We start from the raw sequence: 25264 nt of genomic DNA, 5'->3' as shown, positions 1-25264 counted from the left end.
TGTTTTGACCAGGCAGTTACAGTGACGTGTAATACGGCATGGTTACACAAGAAATCTTAAAAACTCACCAAGCTTCTTTGTTAAATCTGTAAAAGGAAGAAAAAGAACTGGTTGTCCCATTGGTACAACATCCTTGTGTCCCTATTGGAAAGATGACAAAGGAGCCGGATTATCTTTAGTTTAGACTGAAAACTGGACGTGCGGGTAAATATCGAGGTTACTAATGCTTATTAAAAGGCAAAGATTCACACTTTGCATTCACTTGCCAAGTGAAAGGTCACCGGTTCAATTCCAACTAGAGACACACCAAATAGCATTCCTAACCCAGTCGGTACCAGTTGTGGCAACCACTTGTGACAAGGGAGCAGCCAAAAGTGCCCATTAAAATTTTTTTTTAATAATAAATAAAAGTAATGTTTGTCACCAGACATGTGGATCAAGAAATCACTTAAATATAACCTGTCTGATAAAGTGAAGTAGGCTAAATATCTTAAAAAGAAAAACATCATGTATCTAAAGAAACTCAAGAAGTCAGTCTGGGATCTAAAGAACTGCAGGCTTGACTTTCCTCAGTTAAAGTCAGGATAAATGTTTCGACAATAAGAAAGTGACAGGGCAAAAATGGCATCAATGTGAGAGCTCGAAAAAGGACAAAGTCTCATCTCACAGAAAACATCCTGATGGTTCACAAAACCTTTTGTGGACATATTCTGTGGACTAATGAATATTTCCCCAAAAAGCTGAAATTTTTGGAAAATTTGGATCCTATTGTATCTGACATAAAACTAACAGCATTTCATAAAAAGAAAATCACACCAACAGCCAAATATGGTGGCAGTAGTGTGATGGTCCGGGGCCCACTTATAGCCCATTTACGCTAGTATCTATATGTACGACAAATTAGCAAAACATAAGAAATCAGCAAAGACACCAATAATTTTTCACAGCAGTGTAGGTAGATTTAAGCACAACAAACATTGAGCAAAGTGTTGCATGACAATCAGTAAAATAACTGGGATAATTAAAACACAACAAAGGACATAGTTTAAAAAAAAAAAATAATAATTAAATTAAAACATAAATATAAATGATTAAAGATAACAACCAGAACTGTTGATAAAAGGACGATGTTAATGATTGAAGCTAACATGAAGAGGCTAAAAGAAAAGCTGAGGGGAAGGGAGATTCAGAGGACTGATCGGCAGTAGAAGTCAATGTGTGACGAGGGGTATAAAGCTGTAAGCTATTAGGAAAGGTAGGCAGCGTCAGAATAGGAGAAATGTTTAAATATGTAACAAGTATGCGAGAAAACAAGAAATCAGGACGGGGCAAATAATTTTCACAGCACTGCGTGTCTTCCTTTAGACAATAGATGTCTTTATTGGCATTTTCAAATTTTTCACAGGTATATTTATTGTCGCGAAGCTGGAGATCATCTTCAATGTTTACCACTTTCAGCATTTTGCAACATACACAAAGTAGCAATGAGGACTTTGTGTTTGCTCCGGGCTGAAACTGAGCTGAAGCAGAGTTCTCAGGTTCTCGGAGATGGAGTAGCTCAAAGGTAAAATGTAGCACTAATATGAAACTTCAGGGAAATAGTTCACAAATCTCAGTTACACTAGTTTACTTTCCCATGAGAACAAACAGGTTATTGTTTCAGCATTGTGGGCTTCATCAAAGTAACGGATCAAGGCCACAAAAACAAATGGAAGTCACAAGTCTGGCAGATAATTGGCTTTAAAAAGCTCTCAGACATATTGCTTATACTTGTATTTGATGATTTTCACCAGATTTTTTACCAGGGTCACTGGTTAAAAGACAGACAAAGTTTCATTTTGTTTTAAATTATTTAAATTGTTTAGATTTAAAAACAGCAAAAACAGATTGAATCTGTTCATCGATAACATGCCTTTACTCTCGCATCTGACCTCACAAGTGACTCCAGCAAGGATTGGGTTTAACCAGGTAGCGTAAGTGAAAGCATGTGTGTGGGTGTGTAGACGCTTTCAGAATAAAAACAGTTGCACAACACATGTGGTCATAAAGATACAAGAAATACAGTTATGTTTGTGCGAATTATGCTTTTATGTTTTGTGGACTTTCACAAAAAAATTTGAAAAATGTTTATTCAGATCTGAGTTTGAAATACTTCTCGATTCAGTCAGCAGCACCTACACACTCTCTCTCTGCACCAGCCTAACAAACCAAATCAAACACCTGTGACTGATCTGTACCGACTGACACTCACTTTGAAGAAGCTGGAGCTAAATGAATGAACTGAAATAAGCAGATGCAGAGAAAAAGAGCCGCTAGCAAGTAAACATGAATGCAAATAATGCAGGACTCCAAAAATCAGTGCTCTTAGTTTGAAAAGCAAGAAAATGCAACACAATCGATATATTTTTAGAAGTTCAGGAGTACACACACATGCAGCTTAGTGAGGAAGGTGAACTCTCATATTTCAAGTTGAATTAAAGTGATCAAAGCTTCATAAAGACAATGGAAGCATTTACTATAGAGGCGTCACAGTTCATGCTTCTATCTTTACAGCTCGTCTCAGGGTAGTGATTCAGTTGTGCTTCCTCACTTCCCCCTCTCCACCTTTGTTGTCTTTATCAATTGTTTCCCAGTTCGTCCTCCCTGACTCAGCTTATTCTAGTTTAGCACTTACAGAGGAGAAGAAGAGTAGCAGGATGCTCACTGTGGCATCCTTTAAGTGAACTTGTGCAATGTGACAGCATTTAGTTCCACCCAAAGTTGCACAATTTTTTCACCGAGACTCTTGTATTGATGATGGGAGTCAGTCCACTGTGTAAAGTCTTTTCCAACCCAAAGATTCTCAGTGGGGTCTGGGCTCTGTGGTGACCAATCCATGTGTGAAAACAACCTCTCGTGCTCCATGAAGTCACTATTTTGGTTGCTTTATGCTTGAGCACAGGTAGCGCTAAGGCACCCACGGACCGCCCGTCTATCTGCGGAGAGTATTTGTTGTTGACAGAGGCAGTGTAGAAATTATGTGATACTGTATTATGTGGGCTACTCGTGCCTGTGCTGCTGTTGGTCCATCAGCAAGCTGAAGTGAAACCAGGTGTTTAAAAAACAAAAGTATTCGCCGCTTCTGCTTTTCATGCTGTGTTGTTTATCTTTGATGATTCTTTTTTCACACTTCTCCCATTTAGTTCCATATCTTGCTCCACTCGTCAACCAATCAGCATTCGATGAGCACATAGATTATCCAAGACTAATAACATGCAGTTGGGATTTTGGAAGAAAAGCTAAGGAGGGATTTTGTAGGTGAAAACCCATCAATGTTCACAGGCCAAACAGACCATAAATGACATTTTTCAAAAGGGTAAAAGTAGCTTTTCACAAATGTTGAGTGTTCTCTGCTCAGACTGCTGCCCCATGACATACATGGATGGATGGATGGATGGAGGGACAGATGTTAACCCAATAAAGAATTTTGAGTCACTTCCACAGTTCTTTGCTTGATGCCAATTATTTAACCCTTCTGAAAGAGAGAAGCTCTTTTTTTCATCTTCCTACATATTGTCTTTAGTTTAGGAAATGAGAAGCCACTCACTGCACCAGTTTGGGTTAAATAACCTGTCACCAACTTAAACATACCAGTGACTAAAGTTTTTATACAGTTCAAGGCTCATCCCCATTTGCTTGGTTAAATCCAGGCGGTGGCTTCCTCCTAAAAGCAAATTTCACCATTTTGCAGGCATCTGCAGATTTGCCTCTGGTAACTTGTTTTCATGCATTATCTGCATCTCTCTTTGATCATGCCAATATACAGAGATGCTTCACCAGCAATGGTGATGAACACCTTTGGAGACATCTGTGCTTTGTGTGCAGATATCACTATATCTCATTGTCTTTTCAAGTGATAACTGTTAACCATTTCAGAGCATTTGACCAATCAGTACAGAGCACATACCCTGCAGCCTACAGGAGTCACTGTATGGTAATCTGAACTCATTATCAGCTTTACCTCACCTCTCAAGGAGTAAAGTGACACCTTGTTTTTACCAGTGTGTGTGTCTGTGTGTCCTTTTGAAAGGAAGTCCACCAGATAGAAATCCACAGAGCCTGTTACACCTTTTGAACCTCTGTTTCCAGCTAGATTCAGCAGTTCAAAGTATTACGGAAACTTTGTGTTGCACTGTGCGTCAGCAAAGACATTATGAGTCCCATTACAACAACATAATCGCTAAATCCGTCCAGTTACACTGAACTATTGTCCTGGTCCAGCTCGGCGTTTGGATCAGCTCACTGAGCACAGAAAATTAACAGCCATTAGCACATGTCTCGTGTCAGAGCAAACCACGACAAAGAATGTGACTTAACTGGCAGCGGCCTGATATTTAATCATTAACTACCAACTTTTCTTTTAACAATGAGTAACTAAGTATAAGAGTGTAGCATGAGTCTGCTTGCAGGCTTTGTAGTCACATTTGAGGAAAAAGTTCAAAGATTTATTGCATTTCTCCAGCAACTTGTCCTTGACAAAGGTTCTTAGTGAAACACCTGAGTCAACAGACGAGATTACAGGCTCAAAAATACGAATTCAGTTGATAAAAACTACTACATCAACAGTGCACCCACACACACACACACACACAGAAAAACAGAGCTGTGTGCACTGGAAGGGAACAAAAGGAAAAAAAATGCCTGCCCGTCGGCATGTCCAAAGTAAAAACCACACCACGGCCTTGGGCTGCAAATAAAAGAGGGATGAAACAAAGAGGAGCCCACGTCCTACCTTTCTTCCACTTATTACTTCTAAACAGGCTGTCCTGTCATGGTCCTAACACAACCCAAACCTAAGAGCCACGCAGAGAAATGTAGGAATGTTTTCTTAATGCCTTTCTGGCTTTTGCTTCAGATGATATTTCATCAGAGAAAAAACAAAGTGGAGCAGGGATAATCTGTTCAGGTCAAGGCAGGGTTGAGGTGTTTACTACTGTACTGATGGAAGCACGGACTCTTATTCCAAATAGAGGGCAATGTGTCAGAGATAAACACAAACACATGTGAAACAATAGGTGAAAGAGCGATGAGCTCATCTGTGTATTTTTGTGCATGTGTGTGAGAGAGAAGAGGGCGTGTTTTTGTTTGCTGTGGGAGGCTGGGACGACAGGGGAAGGGAGGGGGGCGGAAGAGCAGGATTGTGGGTTGGTGTCATTTTTCCACTTTAAAATAAGGGCGTCACCTGAGAACAAAACCAAACCCAACTGACACCGGCAATGACAAAAGAGAGGTGCAACTGGAACTCAAAATGTGTTGAAGCATGTATGCAAAGTAACGCTGAAATCAAATATGTATTTATGAAACAAAAAATGATGTATGGAGGATTGTACCTGCCAAAAATAAAAAAAATTGAATGAAGCATAGTATATGGATTAGCCTCATTAATGTATACCTACATTAAACCAACTGTACTGTTGGTATTCTGTCTGTGTGAACATACAAAGCCCTGTCAGGCAGACAGTACCTCTGCAGACTCACACTCAGTTTCTTGACTCTCTTCTCCTTTCTGTGTTTTGATAAAAGTAAAATTTAAAAAACTCAAAAAACTGCATTTCCTCAAGTGGCCACTTGAGGTAAATTCCCAAAACAAAGACTCCCACATTAAAAATCCCCAACTTTACAGCATTACAAAGCAAGTTTACAAGCTAGCATGAAGACACATTTCTCTATAGCTAAGACACGGTCACTTCTGAGCCCAAAAAACCCCCCCAAAAACCCTAGCCATGTCCATCTTTTATATACAGTCTGTGGCCATAAAGCATTAGTGGACAGTAGCTGATCCTGGCCAATTAACTGCTCCCGAAGTTATTGCAAATCAAGGGGACGCCCCTCCCCTCTCCAACACATGCGTGCACACACACACACACACACACACACTTCTATCCAGACATCCGGTTAACTTATTTTAAATGAATACTATAGTCAGCACTGGTTCAAGAAAAACTCCAGCCTCCTAACTTTCTTTTCAGCTTCGTGGTCTGTTTCACAATCTAAAAAGAGGTTTGACTGTCAGACTTTTCCACTGACAGGACTGTTATTGCTGGGAGACAGAACAGGTAACTGAAGCATGATGAAGACCCTTCCTGTCATCACATCATTAAACACAGCAAGGAGAAGCAAGAGAACGAGAAGGGCAAAGTACAGCAAAGTAAAAATCAGGAAAAACAATAAGAGAAGAGGTCAAAGAGGATAAGCCCTCATTAAAAACAAGCTAATGGGAGAAAAAACTGTGTGTGTGTGTTGAACCGTTTCCATTCTCCCCTCCCCATCCCAACCTCTAGTACAACAGAGGAATTTGGCTTTCAGTCACTCTCACACAAACAGAAGGAAGAGCAGATGTGAGCCAAATCACTGCATACCAACTTGTGCCTGATCCTGGGTATCATGAGATATCTCCCCCCCTGCAGGAAAACCAGGCTTTGCTTTCATTTTCCATCTCATCTCTATCTCTTCTCTAATCATTAAAAAAAAAAAAAAAAACTGAAATGCATTCCTGTGTCTGCAGCATAATCTCAGCTCTTTGTCGAAGTCATGTTATTACCTGAAAGGAAACTAGACTCCAAATCAGGGATGAAAAACTCATTTTACATTGAGGGCCACATACAGACCACTTTCATCTTAAGTGAGCTGGACGAATGAAACTCCCCCTTTTGTCATTGCAAAGATGTTTAACTACATACTTAATTCCTGAGATATTTTAATATAGAATAAGGAAGAGCAATGGCTTTTTTAATTAATTAATTAAATAATATGAAAGTACATCTCATTTTTTCTAGATGATAAATGCATAAAATTACAGAAACGTTTTTGGTAGCTCACTGCCCACAGTGGCCTGTGTGTATAAGCAAAGTTTTTTATGATTGATGAAATTTTTTTAACCAAGATTTCTATAGTAGAAAGTGAAAAAAGGGAACTTTTCTGCCATTTAATCATTTCTTTTTTACTTAACGTCTGTGCTGTGGTATGAATCACTGGAGAGGTCTTTATCAGCAGGAAAAGCTGTAAAACTTACATTTTATGCCCTCTATCATGTTTGCAAAACTGTCCAGCGGGCCGGATTTGAGTTTTTGCCGTTCCAGGTTCTGGTCCTCGGGCCTTATAGATGACACCCGTGCTCTAACCCCACACGTGATACTGATCTTTTGAAGTCATGCATTTGTTTAGATTCTCTACAAGAGCTTAGTGGAAGCACTATATGCTAATAAACTGATAAAAACACAGGCAGGGTGAGCGTGAGTGTGTTTCTCACCTTGAAGGTGCACAGCTCTTGCTTGGTGAAGCCATTACTGTGGATGATTTTCATCTGTTTCACCAAAGTGCTTTTGCCGCTCTCTGCTGCACCTGTAGGAGAACGTGAGATGGTTAAAAAAGTGTTTTAAAACTTGTTTTACTGTGTGTTCAACTGTGATCGGGCTTTATTTGTAAAAGTTATCTATAAAATCAAAGTGTGGTGTCAAAGTAGGATTTGTGCTTCAAAAATTAAAGTTTACATGGAATATCTGAGTTATTTTAAACTAAAATCATCAACAGCTGGGTTCATTTAAAGCTGTCAGTCTCACCAAGAATGAGTATTTTAACCACGTTCATCTCCCGCTTGGCAGATTCGTAAAGTTCTCTGTCTATCTTGGCGCTGTGTATCCTCGCCTTCTTCTGCTCTTCTGTAACTTCGGTACCGAGGCACAGTCCCATCCTGAGCGCGCATCTCCTCCACGAGCCCGGCCAGAGAGAAAACAAAAGCAGGGCAATCCAACCTGGGATCAGTCCGACTTTCTTTCTACAAGCTGCATATTCCGAGTTCGGGCTCTGCCTCTACTCCAAAACTAAACCGGCAGAGCGAAAAGAGGAGTTACCTCGGCAAAGAAAAAAGTCCAGGCCATTGCCAAAACAACCTTCTTCAAACTTCCAAGAGTTATTTCAAACTTTCGAGACAAAACTGATTTTACGCACAGCCACAAGCGCTTTCCCCCCCAGTTAGCGTCAGGTTTCAGCGCCTGTCCTGGGCGTTAAAAAACAAAAAGAGAGAAACCGCAAATCTGCTCGGCCGCTTTCCGCCGCAGCAGTTCAAACTCTGTCCTGCCGCCTTGGCAAAGACCCCAACTCATCCAAAAAAAGAAAAACACTACCTCCGCCCCCTGCTGCCCGCAACCCAGATGGAAATCCTTTGGACTTCCTGCGAAGCGACGTGCTAAAGTGCTGCTGTTACTCTGTGTATTTCACCTTTTCATGAAAAACAAAATAGGCGTGACGTAATTAAAAAACTCCACTTACTACATTATAGACCTAATTTCTCTTTACTTTTCAGCTGTTAACACTTACTTTAATTGTAGCCTACAAAAACACAATCGACTTGCGTAACGTCACGATGACGCACAGGTAGGACGTTTCAGGTATATTCAGTTATCATGTTAGGTTGTGCAAAGGCATGCTGGGATTTACAGTTTATGAGCTCGTCAAAATCCGCCTCCTAAAAGAGAGAAACAGATACGTGGTTTAACAGGTTGTGCAACAAAACAAAAGGGTGTTTGTAACCATAAAAACACTTCTACTGTGAAATGCGAACTATTTCATATCAGTGTTTGGAGCATTTAGAAATAACGAGTGGTTTCTAAATGAAAAAGCCTTTGTATGAATTTAAAATTATTATTTTCCATTAAAAAAAACTTAGCTGTTCAATATGAAGACATTTTAATTGAATACTTTGCCTTTATATTAGTTCAAATTTCATTTGATCAGACCATCTCATTGAGACAACTTGTACCTAGGCTGATCAAATATCCCTCTTTGTGAGAGACTGTGCACCATTGAGTCTTTTTCTATCTGTCCCACATTTTGAGTCAATGTTGCACATTTTCGACTGATTCTGCAGGACACGCACATTCCTCACGCCTGGCTTTTACTCACTGCATATGAAAGAAAGGCTTTTTATTCAAGTCAGAAGAAGGTCAGCCTGTCTAATGGCGTACTCATCATCAGGGAAAGTTAAAGGGACCAAAAAGTCAAAACCTCTGCAGAGCTGAATAAAACATATTGTTATTGCTGAATATAATGAAAGCTCACACAAATGAAAAAGTAATGACATATGCTGAGAGTTTTTTTCTCCTTTTCTTGCTTGAGTCACTTTTAAATTTTGCATAGGAGGAAAATGCAGTGTGTAGTGACACGGTATATGGGTCATATTTGGATAAAAAAAAAACTGCTAAAATGAGCAGATATTGTTAAAATAAAAAAGGTATGCCAATTTATGGATACCTCCAAACTGAAAGCTAAAAAGAAGCCTGCTACCAGGCAGAAGAGCAGAGGAAATAACTGTGAAATAAAATTCACACATTCTGAATTTTTATTTCATATCTCTTAGGAGTGTCGACGTGTCCCATCTTGTCTCACACAAACACAGTGCTTGCCCCACATTTAGTTTGTTGGGATATAGTCACCCTACTTATACCTGAAAAGAAAAACAGTATAAACAATACATTATTACAAAGATCACAGGATTCCATAATAGTTTTAAACTCTCTAAAGGAATGATGGAGTCCTGTTTCACAACAGTAAATGTATATTTACTGGTTTACTGGAAGGCTTAAATGACAGCTTTCATGATAAACAGCAGATCTTTATAAATTGGACTATGGCATGGAGGGGTTGGGTGCTGGAGTCTTGTTTAGGCTGCATGACCATACAGAATATCTTCATAGTTGAGGAGAGACATGATGGCTGACTTAACAATACCTTAAAAGGTTGGAGAAGACAGACATCCTTTTATTCAATCCAAGAAGTTTAATTTTTAACTTTCTCAGCCAGATGTTGGATATAAATCTCAAATGAAAGTCTGCTGTTGTAGCTCTTGAGCTAAATTCCTGCTTTAGCCAGGGCCGCTATAGACAAAAGATTGCTATGTGTGTCTGCAGTGATTCATATTTGGCATGGGAAGCCACAGCGAGAGCCAGTGCAGAACACTGATTCAGGCAGATACAGCCATGAAAGGAGGAAATGGAAGTGTGGGTTGCAAAGTGGCTCGCAGATACACCGTAACCATGTTCAAGAAACAAGCTAAATAGCACACCCTAATTCAGATTTGCCAGTGAGATGTGTAGAAAGGTGTCAGCTGAGCCACTGACTGATGTGGGCTGGCACCGACTTCACGGCCTGACTGAACTAATACAAAGCTCCATGTTTTTGTTGGACTCAGCAGGAATAAGGCTGATGCCATTTAAAGTTTTAATTGCAGGATGGTCAGTGTGGAGAAAACCATAATTATACTTATACAATAATTCTTTTCTGCATTTAAATCAAGTCTGTGATTAAAGGGTGCTAGTTGGAAAGTATCAAAAGCCGAATGAAGGTAAGTCAGAGCCTGAAGTGAGCCTAGTGACTGAAAGACACTAAAATATTGATTAGTCTGATTTCTTTTATGTGTTTCCTTTATTGTAAGTATTATTTTATGTTATTTGTATCACTCTTAAAGCATAAAAACAATTTCCTCCAGAATGTCTAATTTGTGAGATGTTTTCTGGATGAAAAGCCACTGGCATTATTTCCACAAACCAAGTGTATCTCCTCTTGGTTGAGTGCCTCAATAACTCAACATGTGGAATAAAGTCCATGTGTTTTCAAACCTTCAGCATCCGTACAGAGCTCTGAAAGTTAGATCAAACAGAGCTTCTATGTGTGATGTCCAGAGTGATGCCCAAACTCCTCGGGAACACTGAGGATTGCTGATTAAAGATTTACTGTTTTTTATGTGAAGGTTTGCAGTCTTTGGTCAGATCTGAGGGTGGCTGGATGGTAACCATGTGAGTTATTTGTTTCTGAGTGGCTGTGGCCTCATTTCACCGCCTCAGTGAACCGTGACTATGTGCTGACCACGCTCTGTCATCAGGCAGCACACATTATGTGGCAGCGGTAATACAGACATCAAATGCACAAGTAGGGCTGCTTTCTTTCATCTGTGCAACATGGCTAAAATTAGAAACATCCTCTTTCAGGGTGAACTTGAAAAAGTAGTTCATGTATTTGTTGCTTTGAGGCAGGACTATCATAATTCACTATCGTTAGACTGTCCCAAAAGCTCCCTGAAAAGCCTTTAGTTAATCCAAAACACCACAGAGCTCATATGTCTCTTCACTCAACTTTAAATCCAGAATTGGATTTAAAATCCTTCATCATAGATACAAAGGCGTGAATGTTCAGGCCCCATCATATCTTAATGTGTTCATAGTATGATTAACGATAAAGACAGACGGCCACCTACAGGAGCTTTTATAACATCCCATTCTAAATCAGTCCTGTGTTTACAGCTGTGACAGTTTCCACTCTTCTGGGAAGGCTTTCCACATAATTTCAGATTATGTCTGTGGAAAGCTTTGCATATTCATCCAGAAGAGGATGTGTAAGATCAGACATCTCTGTTCTAGTTCATCCCAGAGGTGTGTGATAGAGCTGAGGTCAGGGCTCTATGCAGGCCAATCAAGTTCCACCAAGCTCATTCAGCCCTGCTTTTATGATCCCTGCTTTGTGCAGTGGGGCATAGTCATGCTGCAACAGAAAAAGGGGTTTCCACAACGTATTCCCACAAAGTTAAAAGCATATAATTATCACAAAAAAATTAAGCTCATGCAATAAGATTTCCTTTCATTGGATCTAACAGGCCCAGACCGAACCTGAGAAAACTATGATTAAGAGGTGTGACTTAATACTTTTATCCATATAGTGCATTACCAACTTCACTCTCAGAGTGCAAGGGTACTTCGACCCATCCCATGTGGCCAATCCCTTAGACTGCAGTCTTCTCTGAGTCAAAGCTCATTTAAAATGGGCTGAGGTGAAGTGAAAAACTGTTCTGTGATCCGACGAATCAAAACTAGAAATTCCTTTTGAGAAACATGGATGCTGCCTTCAGCTTGTTATCAGCACTTGGTTCCAAAGCTGACAGAGTGCATTAATGTCTATAGAATTGGCAGCTTTTACTTCTGGAAAGACATCAGTGCTGAAAGGGATACACAAGTTTTAGAGCAACATATGCCCTCATCCGGTCGCCTTTTTTAAGGAAGGTCGTTCACATTTCAGCAACAACGCTAAAATACATTCATGACAACAGCAAGGCCTCCCAGTAGAAGAGTCCAGTCGCTGCCTACAGTCCAGATCTTTCACCAAATCAAGATTTTGGAGAATCATGGGAAGAAATGTGTGAAAATATTTTTTCTTAAAATTGTGTTTCTCAGTTTAAACATTTAACGTTTTCTATTGTGATTTTATGAAATTTGCAAATCACTGCATTGTTTGTTTGTTTTTTCCATAGAATTACATCTTTTTCAGTATCTGCATTGTGTAAAGCATCTTGAAACGAGTGGTTAAGGACCGTTTTTTTTTTGTGTGTTTCTTTGTTTTTTAAATCAGCAGGCACTATTTAATAAAACTTAATAAAATGAAATTAAAAACCACGCTTTTGCCACATTGTTATTTATTAAATAAAGCAAATATTTTAACTGAGACAATGATTGAAAGATTGTGAATAATTGTAACAATTCACCTTTAATGCTCCCCATACAAAGACAGGAAAAGCAACGGACTTTATGTTCACATGACTTCTTGGATTGTCTCCTGAAGTAGGGAAACAAAAAAAATCCCATCTTCTCCAACACATTCCTTATAAACAGAAACAGGAGTAGCTGCAGATATGCTGTAGTTTGTGGAATCAGACAATGAGACAATTAACAGCCCTTACATTAGTTATAGCTTTTGAGGCACTATTCTAGTATAGACCAAACACACCTTCAGTGACCTCATTCAATGCACACTCACACACATACACACACGCACGCGCAGACACACACACACACACTTGGTGCAAATTCAGGTAGTTAAAACTATTCGACCACTCACAGATCGTTTAAAAGATATATTTTTAGGACTGATTTTTTTTTAAAAAGTGAGATCTACAAATTAAATGGATGAAAATTACTTAAAAACAAAGTACATTCAACCGTGCTGATGATAATTTTAAGAATGATCGTTAAAACTAAGCTGGTTAAAAATCTAAAAACATAACCGACAATGACATCAACACTGTGTCAATAAGTTAAGGATACTTACAAAATTAACATACCATTTCTACACCTATACGGGGACATGTAGTGTGTGACTTCATGGACAAAAACAGTGCACAACAGAAAATAAACGTTTTCTGTGGAGGAAGAGTAAAGGGATGCTGCAGATTAAGGTCTTAGTGGGTTTTTGGACTTTTTGGATCTATCCTAAACCCTTTAGGCTGGAGCAGTCCATACTGATAAGCACGCTGATTCACCAAAATATTCAAAGCAGGATTTTGCACTCAGTGGACTAGCAGAGAAACCGAATAGCCAGGCCCAGCTGAGGACTGTATGGACTCTGTCCGGGTCCATGCTCTTAAACCTGAGAGTCCGTGGACGAGTAAAACAGACTCTGGGGCCGTGCTTGCCGTTTTATTAGTGAGCAGTCTGAGCTGGAGCTTCGCCCTGCTGCTTCTGCTCTCTTTTCTTCATTGCTTCAATCACTGCCATCTCCTTGGCCTCTTTCTTCTGGTTCCTGGCTTCAAACTGCAGCCTGTTAACAAGAAAAGACCGATTAGTAAACAAAGGATGAAGATACAGATTTATAAATACAGAAAATGAAGACCCAGAGAAGCGACGAGTCCCCGACCTGTTTTCAATGATCCTTTGGACGATGTCATCAGTAGTGAGATTGTTCCCACTATCAATAGCCCTGAATACCCCCCTCTTCTTTGGTTCCTGAGGGGGCAAAAACATAACTGATCAGAATAAAGCAACTAGCAGATATTTTGCTCCATACTGCCACTTCAGGCCAGATGGGTTAATGGTTTAAATCCAAAGTGAAGCACCTATCATTCATCGAATCTAACGATTGTGGCGGACTCATGATTTGATTCAGGACCATGAAAAGTCTTGAATAGATAAACTTTGAAGAAGTGAATCAGATCAGGATATTTTTCCAAAGTTGTCCTTCCTTAACATGTAGTACACAGCAGGAAATAGCCAGCTTTAGATTGATTTATGAGAAAAGTGTTTGGTTTAGATGAGGCAGCTGCCTGTGCAGGGTGTGCACTGCACATGACACTCACAAGCCTGGAATCTACTGCACAAATTGCTGTGGTATTTGCTCATAGCTGCAAAGGTTAAAGTCCATTCAATGTCTGACCTGGCTGCGTCTGATATTTGCATTTCCACATGCACCTTTTGTTTGGTGACCTCTGTAAAAGTCCAGGGCTGTAGTACACGTGTGAAAACAGATCAAGACAAAGTGATTTTTATGCTCATCTTAGCTTTGAGCACATAACTCCTAATGGATGGATCAAATCCCTTTCTCCTGCTTAAATGGATTTGGGCAGCAGCAGTCTAAGCACAAATGCTAAGACCTTCCTCTCCCTGGCTGCTTCCTCCAGCTCTCCAGGGAGAACAAAGGTGTTCCCAATTCAGCTGAGAGACATAATCTCTCCATCATGTTCTGGGTGTGGCCTTTCCCAAAACGTCTCACCTAAGAGGTATCCAGCACTTACTGGTCAGATGTCTGAACCATGACAGCTCTTTTTAGTGTTGAGGGGTAGCAGCTCTACTGAGTCCCTCCTGAGTGACTCAGCTCCTCAGCCTGTCTCGAAGGGAGAGCCGAGACGCCCTCTCAGAGGAATTTGTGCTGCTCATCTCTGCGATATACTCACTGCCCACATTGGTCAAGGATTATCTCTGACTAACCTCAAACTATTTCTTTCTCTGTTTTATTGTTTTTTTGTCCGTTGCCACGAGTGCTTGTCCAGAAAATGTGAGAAAGGAAAAAAGAATAATCGTAAGGGATGGAGGCTTTGTGGAGACTCTGGATTTAACTAAAGTACTTCCCATCAGGCTGCCTGCCTGCTATCGCCAAACCACTTTAAAAAAGGACTTAACTGGATCGTCAGTGAATCCTTGTGCATCTGTGACACAATATCTTCACAGTGTTTATTAACAGTGTACTCACAGCGTAGGGATCCACCCCATCCTTGTCTGGAAGTACCTCAGTCTTCCCATGACACACTAGGTCCACCTGCACATTCAAACACACTCGATTAAACCATGACAAAATACAGAAACATCCTTTTATCTTCTTATTTTTTTGTATATAAACAGCTCCTATATAAATCAGATTTATCTGAAACTCAGTGATCACATACAAGGCTATCAAACCGATTTCTATACACATTTTTGAAATGATAATGGTTAACCACTTCAGCATGTTTAACACATCTCATACCACCAGGGGGCGCCACACATTTACAACTCACCTTAAAATGATCCAGCAGGTCTTTGCCTACTGCATAGGGAGCACCAATCACCACCTCTGACACATACTGCAGACACACAGAGACCAGTGAGAGGAAAAGTTATTAAATGATTAACCTTATAATGGCAGTATCACATCTGTGCATTTCTGCTTACACATCACAGTTTAACCAAAAACCTTTTACAGGAGACCTCAAAGGTCAGTATGCTTCTACAGCTCAGTGAACAACCTCTGGTAAAAACTGATGACAGAGCGGAGCGACTTAATGCTTTTATAGACTGTGTAACACTCTCGTAGGTAACACCAACACATGATGCAGAAGGGGCACAGAGACTTATTGTTCCTGACTGATAGCTGATCAGGAGGAATGAATGGCGCTTAGCCAAGTTCAGTGTGTGATTATGCGGGGCACAAAAAACATCTCGCTGTTATGAACATTTCTCTTATGCGAACTCACCCGGCAGGCGAGGACGCTCAGGGTCCTCTCGTGGATGTTCATGATCGGATAGTTCTTCCCCTTGTAGCGATTCACTTCCTGAAGAACAGGACGAGATCAGTGATTACCTCGATGCTCTTCCTTTTCAAATATTTATCTCAGATACGGATGTGACAGTAGCAAAACTGCTTTCTTATTTCTTATGCTTCCTCTAAATGTGACAATGAAAAGAGCTGACTGCTGTTCCCGAGTTTGATCAACAAAAATCAACAAAACAAAACAAAAAAAGAAAAAAAAATAGAGGTCAAAAGTTCTAATAGAGATAATAAGATGTGAAATTTACACAGCAAAACACGATTCAATTTATTTATAGGAGCACAATTTCTTCAAAATTGGATGAAATGTTGGGAAGAGTGGCCATCTGAAAATGAGCAGATGGATCAAAATGCACTTTAGTCAATCCTGGTCTTAAATAAGAACCCTTATTAATATAACTGACTCAGCCAGCAGTTACAAGGCTCATTTTCACGTTCAATTCTCCCCAAAAGTTTGACTAGAGTCATTAAGGACTTTAGTTTCCATTACTTCTATTTAATTGTGAGCTTCTGTTAATTTAACTTGTTCCAAATGTTTCTCCTGAAAGCTGCTGACGCAGCAGGGGGGAATAGATTTTTCAATCTTGAGATGTACCTGGTCGAAGTGTAGACCTACGATGACATACGGCCGCTCCGCCTGTTTATATACCATCTCTAAGAAGTCAACATGGCCGATGTCTGCAGAGATGCTGTCGTCAAGGAAACAGCTACAACAACATGTTCACCACAGAAATCTCTTTGTTCATAACTCAGCTCTGTTTTTTTTTTTTCATGTGATAAGGATACGGAAGAGGTCAAACGCTCCAGCCACATAGATGATGGTGTCTCCGGGCTGAGGCTCCTTTCCTGAGGCAAACTGGATAATTTTCTGGGACGTCTGCAGGAACTGAGAAACTCCTGTCCAGGGACTGTGGCCTTTAGGACCCTTAAAGGTGACATATAAACAGCACTGAACACCTCTGACACATTCCTATCATCGGGATGATGAGCAAAGACTAGCAAATATCACAAACCCTTGAAACTAAAAGTAAATGACATTTACCTTTCCAAAGTTGTCCGTATGCTGCTGATAATCTGGGTTATCCTGCAGAGAGGAAAAGATTAGGCTGACAATAAAATAAACAACAGCTATCCACACGCCAAAGAGAACCACGTAAACTCACTATGTTGCTGTGGTGGGCTTTGGTCATGAGAAGCATACGACCCACCAGGTCAGTGGTGGAGACGCCCTGAGTGCGCTTACATTCCCGGTAACGGCCTGCTCGCTTGACCTCTTCATATGTGTCCTTGCCGTCTACCGTCAGCGTGATGTCATCTGGGAAACATAAACATCACATCCTGAAGCCTGCCCACATCATGTACTCTGGTTGAGTGATATAAAGGATTGGATTTATATAGCGCTTTTCAAGGCACCCAAAGCGCTTTACAATGCCACTATTCATTCACTCTCACATTCACACACTGGTGGAGGCAGCTACGGTTGTAGCCACAGCTGCCCTGGGGCAGACTGACAGAAGCAAGGCTGCCATATCGCGCCATCGGCCCCTCTGGCCAACACCAGTAGGCGGTAGGTGAAGTGTCTTGCCCAAGGACACAACGACCGGGACAGAGAGTACGGGGATCGAACCGGCTACAGATGCGCTTCCCAACCCCCCTAAATGTTAAAATTTACAACTGTCCATCGTAAGTCCATTAGCAATCAGCTAACGATATATGTGGATGTGTGAAAGTCCAGCAGTTCTCATATTTGTTTGAGATAAAAATGGACAAAACCAGCAAGACAACCTAAAGATTAAGCAGGGAGCACATTAAGGACACCCTGCAGCCTCTACATCAGCAAACTGGTGGAGATGGCACATAAAAGATGGTGTAGCTCTGATTTCACGAGTGCCTTAACCCTGCACTGCACAACCCAGTCACTCGGGAGGATTCTTTCACAGCGACAATGTGTAACAACAAACGTTTTAGGCTGTGAGATTCAAACGGACTCACCTCCATGAACGCAGAAGTCACAGTTATATTTGTCCAACGTCTCCAGGGTGGTGACGTATGGTGCTCCTTCCACTATCTCATCCACCCACTTGATTGCACGCACCATCTTGTAGCGCTCTTCCTGAGTGAAGACTGGAGGGCCCTTGTGCTTGGAGATCTCAGCTTTAAATTGGGTTTTAGGTAAAGAAATGGTTATTAATGAAAAATGTAGATATAAATGTAGTTACATTTATATTTTATTTCAACCAACACATTTCCAGTAAGGAAATCTTAAACATCCACATTAAACAGCTGATTATAATCAAAGGTCTGCCTCTGATGTTCACAGCTAAAGCAGGAAAAATCTGACAAAGGTTAGCTCCGTGTTTAATCATTGAGCAACATCTTTATTTACTTCTACCATAAAACTTTATTGATTATAATTTAGAGATAAAGTGTTACTGGATGTGACTGAACAGACTAAAGTCTTTCCATAGAAAATCAGCCCCGCCTGACGCCCTCAGAATCAGCTATTAAGCAAAGCACTGAAATACAAATATCATTCGAGTTACACAGTCTTTAAAACTGCCTTATTTTTCCAGCATTTAGATCCCTTATAACTTCTGAAACAGCGGAGCTATCCGGATCAGATTTCCGGGCTTGGAAAACATATTTAAGCTCAAATACCTTTTCACCGGCTCGAACTGTCATAAGCTAAAGCTAAAATCTTGTTTTTGTTAAAAATGATGTCTGTGATCAACTTTGAGCATCACTATCATGAGACATGGCATATGTTTGATCTGTTTTCAGGTAATTCACTGCCAGATCCAATTTTTTTTTTTTTTAAGTGCCTTTTACGTTTGAAGGGTCATATGACCGTGTGGGATAGGTGGCTGGTCAAAATAACATATATAAATAGCATGTAATATAATTTTGACATACATTTTGATACCAGGCTCATCCTACAGCCATGGTTCCTTCTGCTTTTTTAAAAATTATTATAATAACATCAAATGAGATTTGAGAAATTCAAACCATGACACAGCTGAGTGAATGACAATTTTTCCATTGAATGACCGACCGTTTAGTCAGGAATTAATATTTAATCACTGTATCAGGGTTAAGAAAGGGTCTGTACTTGTGGTCTTACCATCTGTGTGGACGCCCACTATGAGGTAATCTCCCATGGCTTTGGCCTGCCGCAGCTGGTTTGAGTGACCGTAGTGCACCATGTCATAACTGTGGAGATGGAAAGAGGCGACACGTCATCACAGTGGAAAACAATGGATACATTAAGGGCTCAAACAAATGAATAAAAACACAAGTGTGGCCTTGGTAACCAGCACCCTGCAGCTTTAGGCTTTTCGTCTGAAGCCCTGCAGGCTCACAGCATCACTGTCTTTTAAAACAACCTTTCACGACCTTGTCGTGTCTTTTTTTTATTTTGGTGACCTTGCACAGCAGGGGCCAGACAGTGTCTTTAAATCACATGGCCTATATCCATCTAAAAACAAACTGACGGACAGTCGTGGTGAGCAAAAATGCTAAAGGTTACTGGGAGAAAGGTTAGACGGACACAAAGTCTACGATATTCCAGTGTTTATTTGCTTTCTACTATTTGGCAACTTGTGCAGTTAATGTTCTGTAGACTTGCCTTTTAAATAGGAAGGAAATGTGAGCACTCTTTCTCTCTTGCACCATAGTCAAAGTCTCTGCTGATAGTGAAAGGCATAACCTGATTGTGAAACAAAGAGTCGATAACTATGTTTGTAAAGCAAACATGGCAACACCTTAAAGGCCGGTCCGCGAAAATATTGTTGGACATAAACCGGTACATGGCGCAAAAAAGGTTGGGGGTCCGCTGCCCTGCAGATCAAACCAGGTCACTCTTTCATCCTCTGCTGAAAATTTTTTAGAACTCCAATATTCCCCAAAACGCCACTTATGACCTTGAACTGGCCCACAAAAAAAAAGATTTCATCTTTCCAAAGTGGTCCATTTGCCCCCATCTCACCCTATCCCAGCATCCTCCTCAGTCACATCAACCCTAGCATGTCTTCCTTCACTACATCCATCTATGATCTTCCTCCCCCTTTTATTAATAAACTAAAATGGCAAAAAAGGGCCATTAAAGCTTTAAAATAAAGTCCTACGTGCTGCAGGTATCACTGCTGGGGGAAAAAAAGAAGAGGTGGGTGGTTGCTGTCAACTTTTTTACGAAGTTTACAAGAAATTTGACAGATTTATCCATTTGACAGTTTCTGGCAAACTGAACAAAGTGTCTTCACACAGAGATCTTTCATTTCAGCTGCTTATTAATTCAGTTTTGCCCTAAATGTGGCAAACAAACTCCGGGTGAATGGAAGCGCTTTCAACAGAGCACTTTGCGTCACCTTTAACTCTTTGCACCTTAGAAGCATACTTTGAGTAACCCTTGAAGCTCTTTTGTATGTCATATTTTTGACCTGCTTATGGAACAAACTGACTGTGAATGTGGAATCAGAGGGTGTCTATGGAGCTACCATCTGAAAAACCCGAGAAACTATTCTAATGATCACCAAACCACAGCTTTACTGATATATACTGAGGTGTCAAAACTCGTCATTAAGGTACAGACTGAGATTAAAAGTTAAAAACTAAGACTAAAGGTACTAAAAGTACACAGTTTATGAAGAACTTCTGTTGCCATTTTATCATTTTAACATGAAAATACCGACTGTAAGGAAAAGCTACTCAGCATGCTTCTTCAGCTTCCATTGAAACTAACATTTTTACTTAATGACAACTGAATCTGAGCCTCCCCCCAGCTGTCATCAGGTGAGAGGACAGGGTAAACCCTGGTCGGGCCGCCCGTCCGTCACGAGGCCAACGCACATGGCCAACATTTGAATCCCGAGCTCCTATACGCTCATATTTCACCTGTCATTGCATAATTTCTGTGTCTCAGGACATCCACAGGCCCTGCACACCACTCCAACACGCCTCTTCTGCAATACAGCGAACAAAGTGTACACTAGATATTTATAACCACCACATGACTGACTGCCTGAGTGAATCCAGGAGAGAATTTACACATCACAAATGAGGACTCAGCTCTCTGTCCAGCCGCAGCAAGGGTCCAGGCATTTTCCCCACAGCATGCGCTTGTGGCAGAAGAGTTTAAAATCACAACAATGACAGATATACGCTTGTTTGTTTTAGAAGTAAGTCCCGTCTGTTGCCGTCAGCAAGACAGGCAGCGTAAAGAACTACGTGTCCCTGAGTAAATATACGTTCAAAGCAGCACTCGGCGTTACTCAGTTGATCGAATCAGAAAATAAACAAACAGTTCTGTCAGACCTGCAGGTGCTCGTGACGGGATTCCTAATGGGATAAAGGTGCACGTGTAAAAGAAGGATGACTAATGCTCACTGGGACAGCAGTGAAAAAAAAGAAAAAAAAAAGAGATATTTTAACATCCGCGCAGGCAACACAACTCACAGGTGTTGTGTCTGAGGTTCCTCTGACCTTTAAATAATCAGTTTCACTTCTGTCCAGGCAGAGTTTATTAAATGGGCGTAGGTTTACATACATTTTCTGTAAGGAAAGTGTGCACCAGTATGTTTCGATCATGAATGTGGCACCTGTTTACTCTAATGGTAAAGCCAGTTATTTTATTTATAGCCCTGGACTTTATGACTCTGTGACTGGCAGAAAACTGGACACAAATGAAGCTGTGATGACAAACTGTTGGAAAGGCAGCGAAGAAACTTTTTCTAAGACAGATTCAGATCTGCTGCAAGAAGGACAGATGCAGGAAACCTTTCACGCCTCGTGCAGCATCTCTGTACAATGCAACACATCTGTGGAGCAGAGAATCGTCTGTTTGCTACTTTTAACATTTTAATTCAAGCTTCCTCTGTCACTATACTTTACACTGTTACACTGAGCCGCTTTAAAAATAATGTGACACTTGCTATGCAGGTTAATGTTTTTATTTTGCTTTGCTGGAGTTTTTATCTTATTAAGATATTTATTTTATCATTGTATTTTATACTATTGATCTATATATAATTGCACTCATTTAAAATATTTTGTTTGTTTAGGTTTGTTGTAAATTACTTTTGTAAATTAAGTCATTACATATTTAAGAAAAGCTAAGATATACTTATTTATTAGTATTTATCATCCACAGTGAAAGGACTTGAGGTGGTTCTTTCCAGACACATCCAGGGTACTCTGGGCATATCGTGCCTAAGGAAAGCTCCAGCTCAGTCTCGGGACACACTGGAGAGATTATGTCGCTCAGGTGACTCAGTAGTGCATCGGGTTGTCCCCAGATGAGCTGGAGGAGGTGGACAGGGAGAGAGAGGTCTGAACATCTCTGCTTAGACTGCTGCTTCCCCCATGACCCAAAACCAGACATTGGAAGGAAGGATAGACAGACAGATGGGATGGATGCTTTATCGATCCCAAAAGCTGAGAAGTCACTAGTGCTAGTGCAGTTATTACCAAAGTGTGGGCAGTGAATATACTACAGGTGGGCCAAATAAGCAGGTTTAACATCATCATAAATTGCTTGCGTTTAAATATTAACAATCAAACAAAACCACCGTCGTCATCTGGAAGATATCCTGTCATTACCTTTTAGTAACTATCACAAGTCAACACCAGTATAGTATGTTCACCACAGATGTCATTCAAGGAAGAAGATTTTCGGGTTTCAAGCCGGGCGAAACATTTTTAACTTTCGTACAGGCTCTCAGTGCTTTTAATTATTCATTAATCGGCTTTTTTACTGGGGTACAACAAATGTATGTGTTTAAACTGCGTGTGTTGTTCTTGTAAACTTTACCTATACTTCCATATATAAACAAGTACTTTTTCTCTGAACTTAAACGCAGCTCGAGCTCCAAACTTACCAAGGAATGTGTGTCATGAGGAAGACAGACACCGAAAAATGCCGCCCGAGCAGAGGAGAGCAACAGGACGGAAACGACATTAAATTAAACACAATATTGCTAATTATTATTTTTTTAAAGGTTAGATATTTTAAGTATCGAGGCTACTTTTCATTTTACAGCACAGTCCACATCTCCATAATGATTAATAGCTATTCTGCTTGTGTGTGATCACCGGAGAAGAAAAACGGTGGGCTCAGAGGTCTAACGTGATGATCCGCTCAGGAACAACGCCCAGCTTTCTGAACGGAGCTCCCCACAACTCAAGCTTATCAGTGAAACACGGGGTCCTTAATAAACGCTTAATAACATTATTGACAACACAGCATTCACCTCTGTTGAACTTCTAGCGCAGTTTAAACACTGCGCATTTCATCATGTAGCGTTGGCTATACGTAATACGCTATTTAAGCTGGTTATCGTAGTAACAGATAAGCCCCGGTGCTCAGTTACCAACTGCCAAGCGGCTAGTTAGCAATAGCATGCTAAACCTCCTGTTCCCCTGCTGTTGATTGCATAACAATAGCGTATCAGACCAATAAACTATGGAGAAGAGTTTAATAAGTCGACACTAATAATAAGAACTGGAAGCGGGTACACACACTCACCAGCCATCACACCACAACCGGACCACCCGCTTCCTTTTCTCTGGGCTGCACGCCGAGGATCCCGGTTTCGTGCAGTCGGCTTCTTCACGAGGCTCGCTAGTAGCGTGGTGACCGTTTCTGATCATCTCTGTGGGCTCAGGGGAAACAGCGCAGCGCCAAACAAGTAAAAACGAGAGGAGACCTAAGTTTAGGAGTATCTGGATCGTTAAAGAACACTTCAAATGAAATCCTCCTGTGCGCCTCCTGTTTTCTAACTCAGACTTACACTGAACCGGGTGCCCCGGGCAACGCCTCTAGCACCACGTCACATCGAACCGCTGACGTGCAGATTGCGCCAGATCACATGTTCAGCGTAACTTTGTGCCCTCGGCAGTAACAAGTACCGCTGTGTGAGAGGCAGTGGCGTGTCTAGAAAATTTTTGTTGGGGGGGCCAGGTAGGGGCACAGATTTGGAGAAGGGTGGCAGATGTAATTGGCAGATTCTACCAACCGTTAACCATAATTCAATAATCCTATAAACCTAATAACCGAATGCGCTTTTAACTCTTATTAGAATGAGATTTTAACCACTACGGTGCAAAGTTTTTAGATTCTGTGTTGATAAAGTACAAGAGATACAATCAGTGCTTTGTCAGTGTTTACTCAGCATTCAAGGACAGCAATATTTGCATAGTATTTTTACTGACATATAGTGCACATATGTTTTGAGCAAAAACATTTTTGAATATTAAAATACGAACATTTGTAACAAACAATTGACAAATTAGCCAGTTCCAATGTAAAACTTTATCTGCCTGTTAAAAAAAGAAGATAATCTTCTCACAAACTGGTGTTTGATTTTGAAACAGGAAAAAAGTGGGGAAACAAATGAAAAGACTAACATTTGAATAAAACCTGAAAGCAAGTAAATACTTTCTATGCTGCCTTATGGTAAACTTTGGTAATATTGATAAAGAACAACACTGGCTGATGATGAAATACAGTCAGCTGGCATGGTGACACTGCCAGTATTAACCTGCAGGACTGGACTGGGACAGAAAATCGGGCATTTTGACTACAGACCGACCCACCAGGTGTTAAAGCCATAAAGACTTTGAATGAAAACAAATGCTGTTGTGACAGTGATGTACAGTCTTGTTGGTATATGTATGATTTCTATACATTTTACGTCAGATAGAAACTTTGGTTGTAAGATTTAGATAATTATTTAATAAAAGCTAGATATTTTAAATGAGAATAAGAAAGAAAAGTATTTCTTTGTGCCTTTCCCTGTTAATGCCCTACCTGTCCCCCTGGCAAAACTTTGCTAGACCCGCCCCTGCACAGTTACCAGTTGTCAGCTACATAGAAAAGGATCCTGGTGTTATTTGTCTCTCAGAAACAGCTCATAACTTCAACTCATTCATGTCACCTAAAAGGTAAACCTGTTTCTCCATCACAGCTCTGATGATTCAGTAAGGACATCTCCTGGTTTCATCTTCATGTTTCCCTCTCACCACATATCCAAACCGACATCATGACCAGCAGCTTTACAGCTGTGGCTCCAGCAAACATCAGCTGATACTAGAAATTAATATTAAATAAATTCTAACAACAGCTGATCAAGCTTAAACGTGCTGCTGTTGTTTAGCGCGACATCCGCTGGTTTCCTCTTTCTGGCGCAAAGTGGGCGATAAACAAACAAGAGAGAAAAGCCGATCAGCTGATCATTGATCAGTTTCATGATTGAAGTAGCAACAGGAGAGGGAGGGGGAGAGAATGAGAGAAGAAGAGGCAGCTGTGCAGCGTAACGACAGAATAACTCCAGCTTTGTCTTTTTTTCATTATAGCTAAAGTTCGGGACAAACTGCGTCTCTTCTCAGCTCAATA

The 25264-nt window shown here is 40.6% G+C and overlaps 2 protein-coding genes across 2 annotated transcripts in view; both read right to left on the bottom strand.

Moving 5' to 3' along the window:
• The window catches only part of gnav1 (guanine nucleotide binding protein (G protein) alpha v1), a 35077-nt gene extending 26656 nt beyond the window's left edge, over positions 1–8421 (bottom strand). The window contains exons 1-2 of the mRNA XM_082536612.1: positions 7599–8421; positions 7289–7380 (exon numbers count right to left, since the gene is read on the bottom strand). Of these exons, the coding sequence (XP_082392738.1) occupies positions 7289–7380; positions 7599–7728 (222 nt within the window). The 5' untranslated portion in view covers positions 7729–8421. The remainder of the gene's footprint in view (positions 1–7288; positions 7381–7598) is intronic.
• A 4127-nt stretch (positions 8422–12548) lies between these two features.
• Positions 12549–23715, bottom strand: pcyt2 (phosphate cytidylyltransferase 2, ethanolamine). Its single transcript, XM_082535038.1, has 12 exons — positions 23396–23715; positions 18998–19086; positions 17869–18030; positions 17040–17191; positions 16919–16960; positions 16663–16801; positions 16472–16554; positions 15803–15880; positions 15347–15412; positions 15043–15108; positions 13714–13802; positions 12549–13617 (listed from the first exon to the last, which is right to left on the bottom strand). Exons 1-12 carry the CDS (start codon positions 23518–23520, stop codon positions 13500–13502), a joined length of 1209 nt encoding a protein of 402 aa, XP_082391164.1. The 5' UTR covers positions 23521–23715; the 3' UTR covers positions 12549–13499.
• Between the last annotated feature and the right edge of the window lie 1549 nt (positions 23716–25264).

The sequence above is a fragment of the Aulonocara stuartgranti genome, assembly GCF_965226115.1.
Source record: "Aulonocara stuartgranti genome assembly, chromosome: 6".
NCBI lineage: Eukaryota > Metazoa > Chordata > Actinopteri > Cichliformes > Cichlidae > Aulonocara > Aulonocara stuartgranti.
This window is presented reverse-complemented; position numbering and strand designations above follow the sequence as displayed.

Bases quoted from the DNA above. Each gene is read 5' to 3' on its own strand.
- pcyt2 (XM_082535038.1), bottom strand. From the start codon at position 23,520: ATGATCAGAAACGGTCACCACGCTACTAGCGAGCCTCGTGAAGAAGCC. The intron at 16,961-17,039 runs GTGAGTTTACGT...TCCTCTCTGCAG, and splicing joins AAGCCCACCACAGCAACATA to GATAACCCAGATTATCAGCA. The intron at 13,803-15,042 runs GTGAGTACACTG...TTGCCCCCTCAG, and splicing joins ATGGGGTGGATCCCTACGCT to GAACCAAAGAAGAGGGGGGT.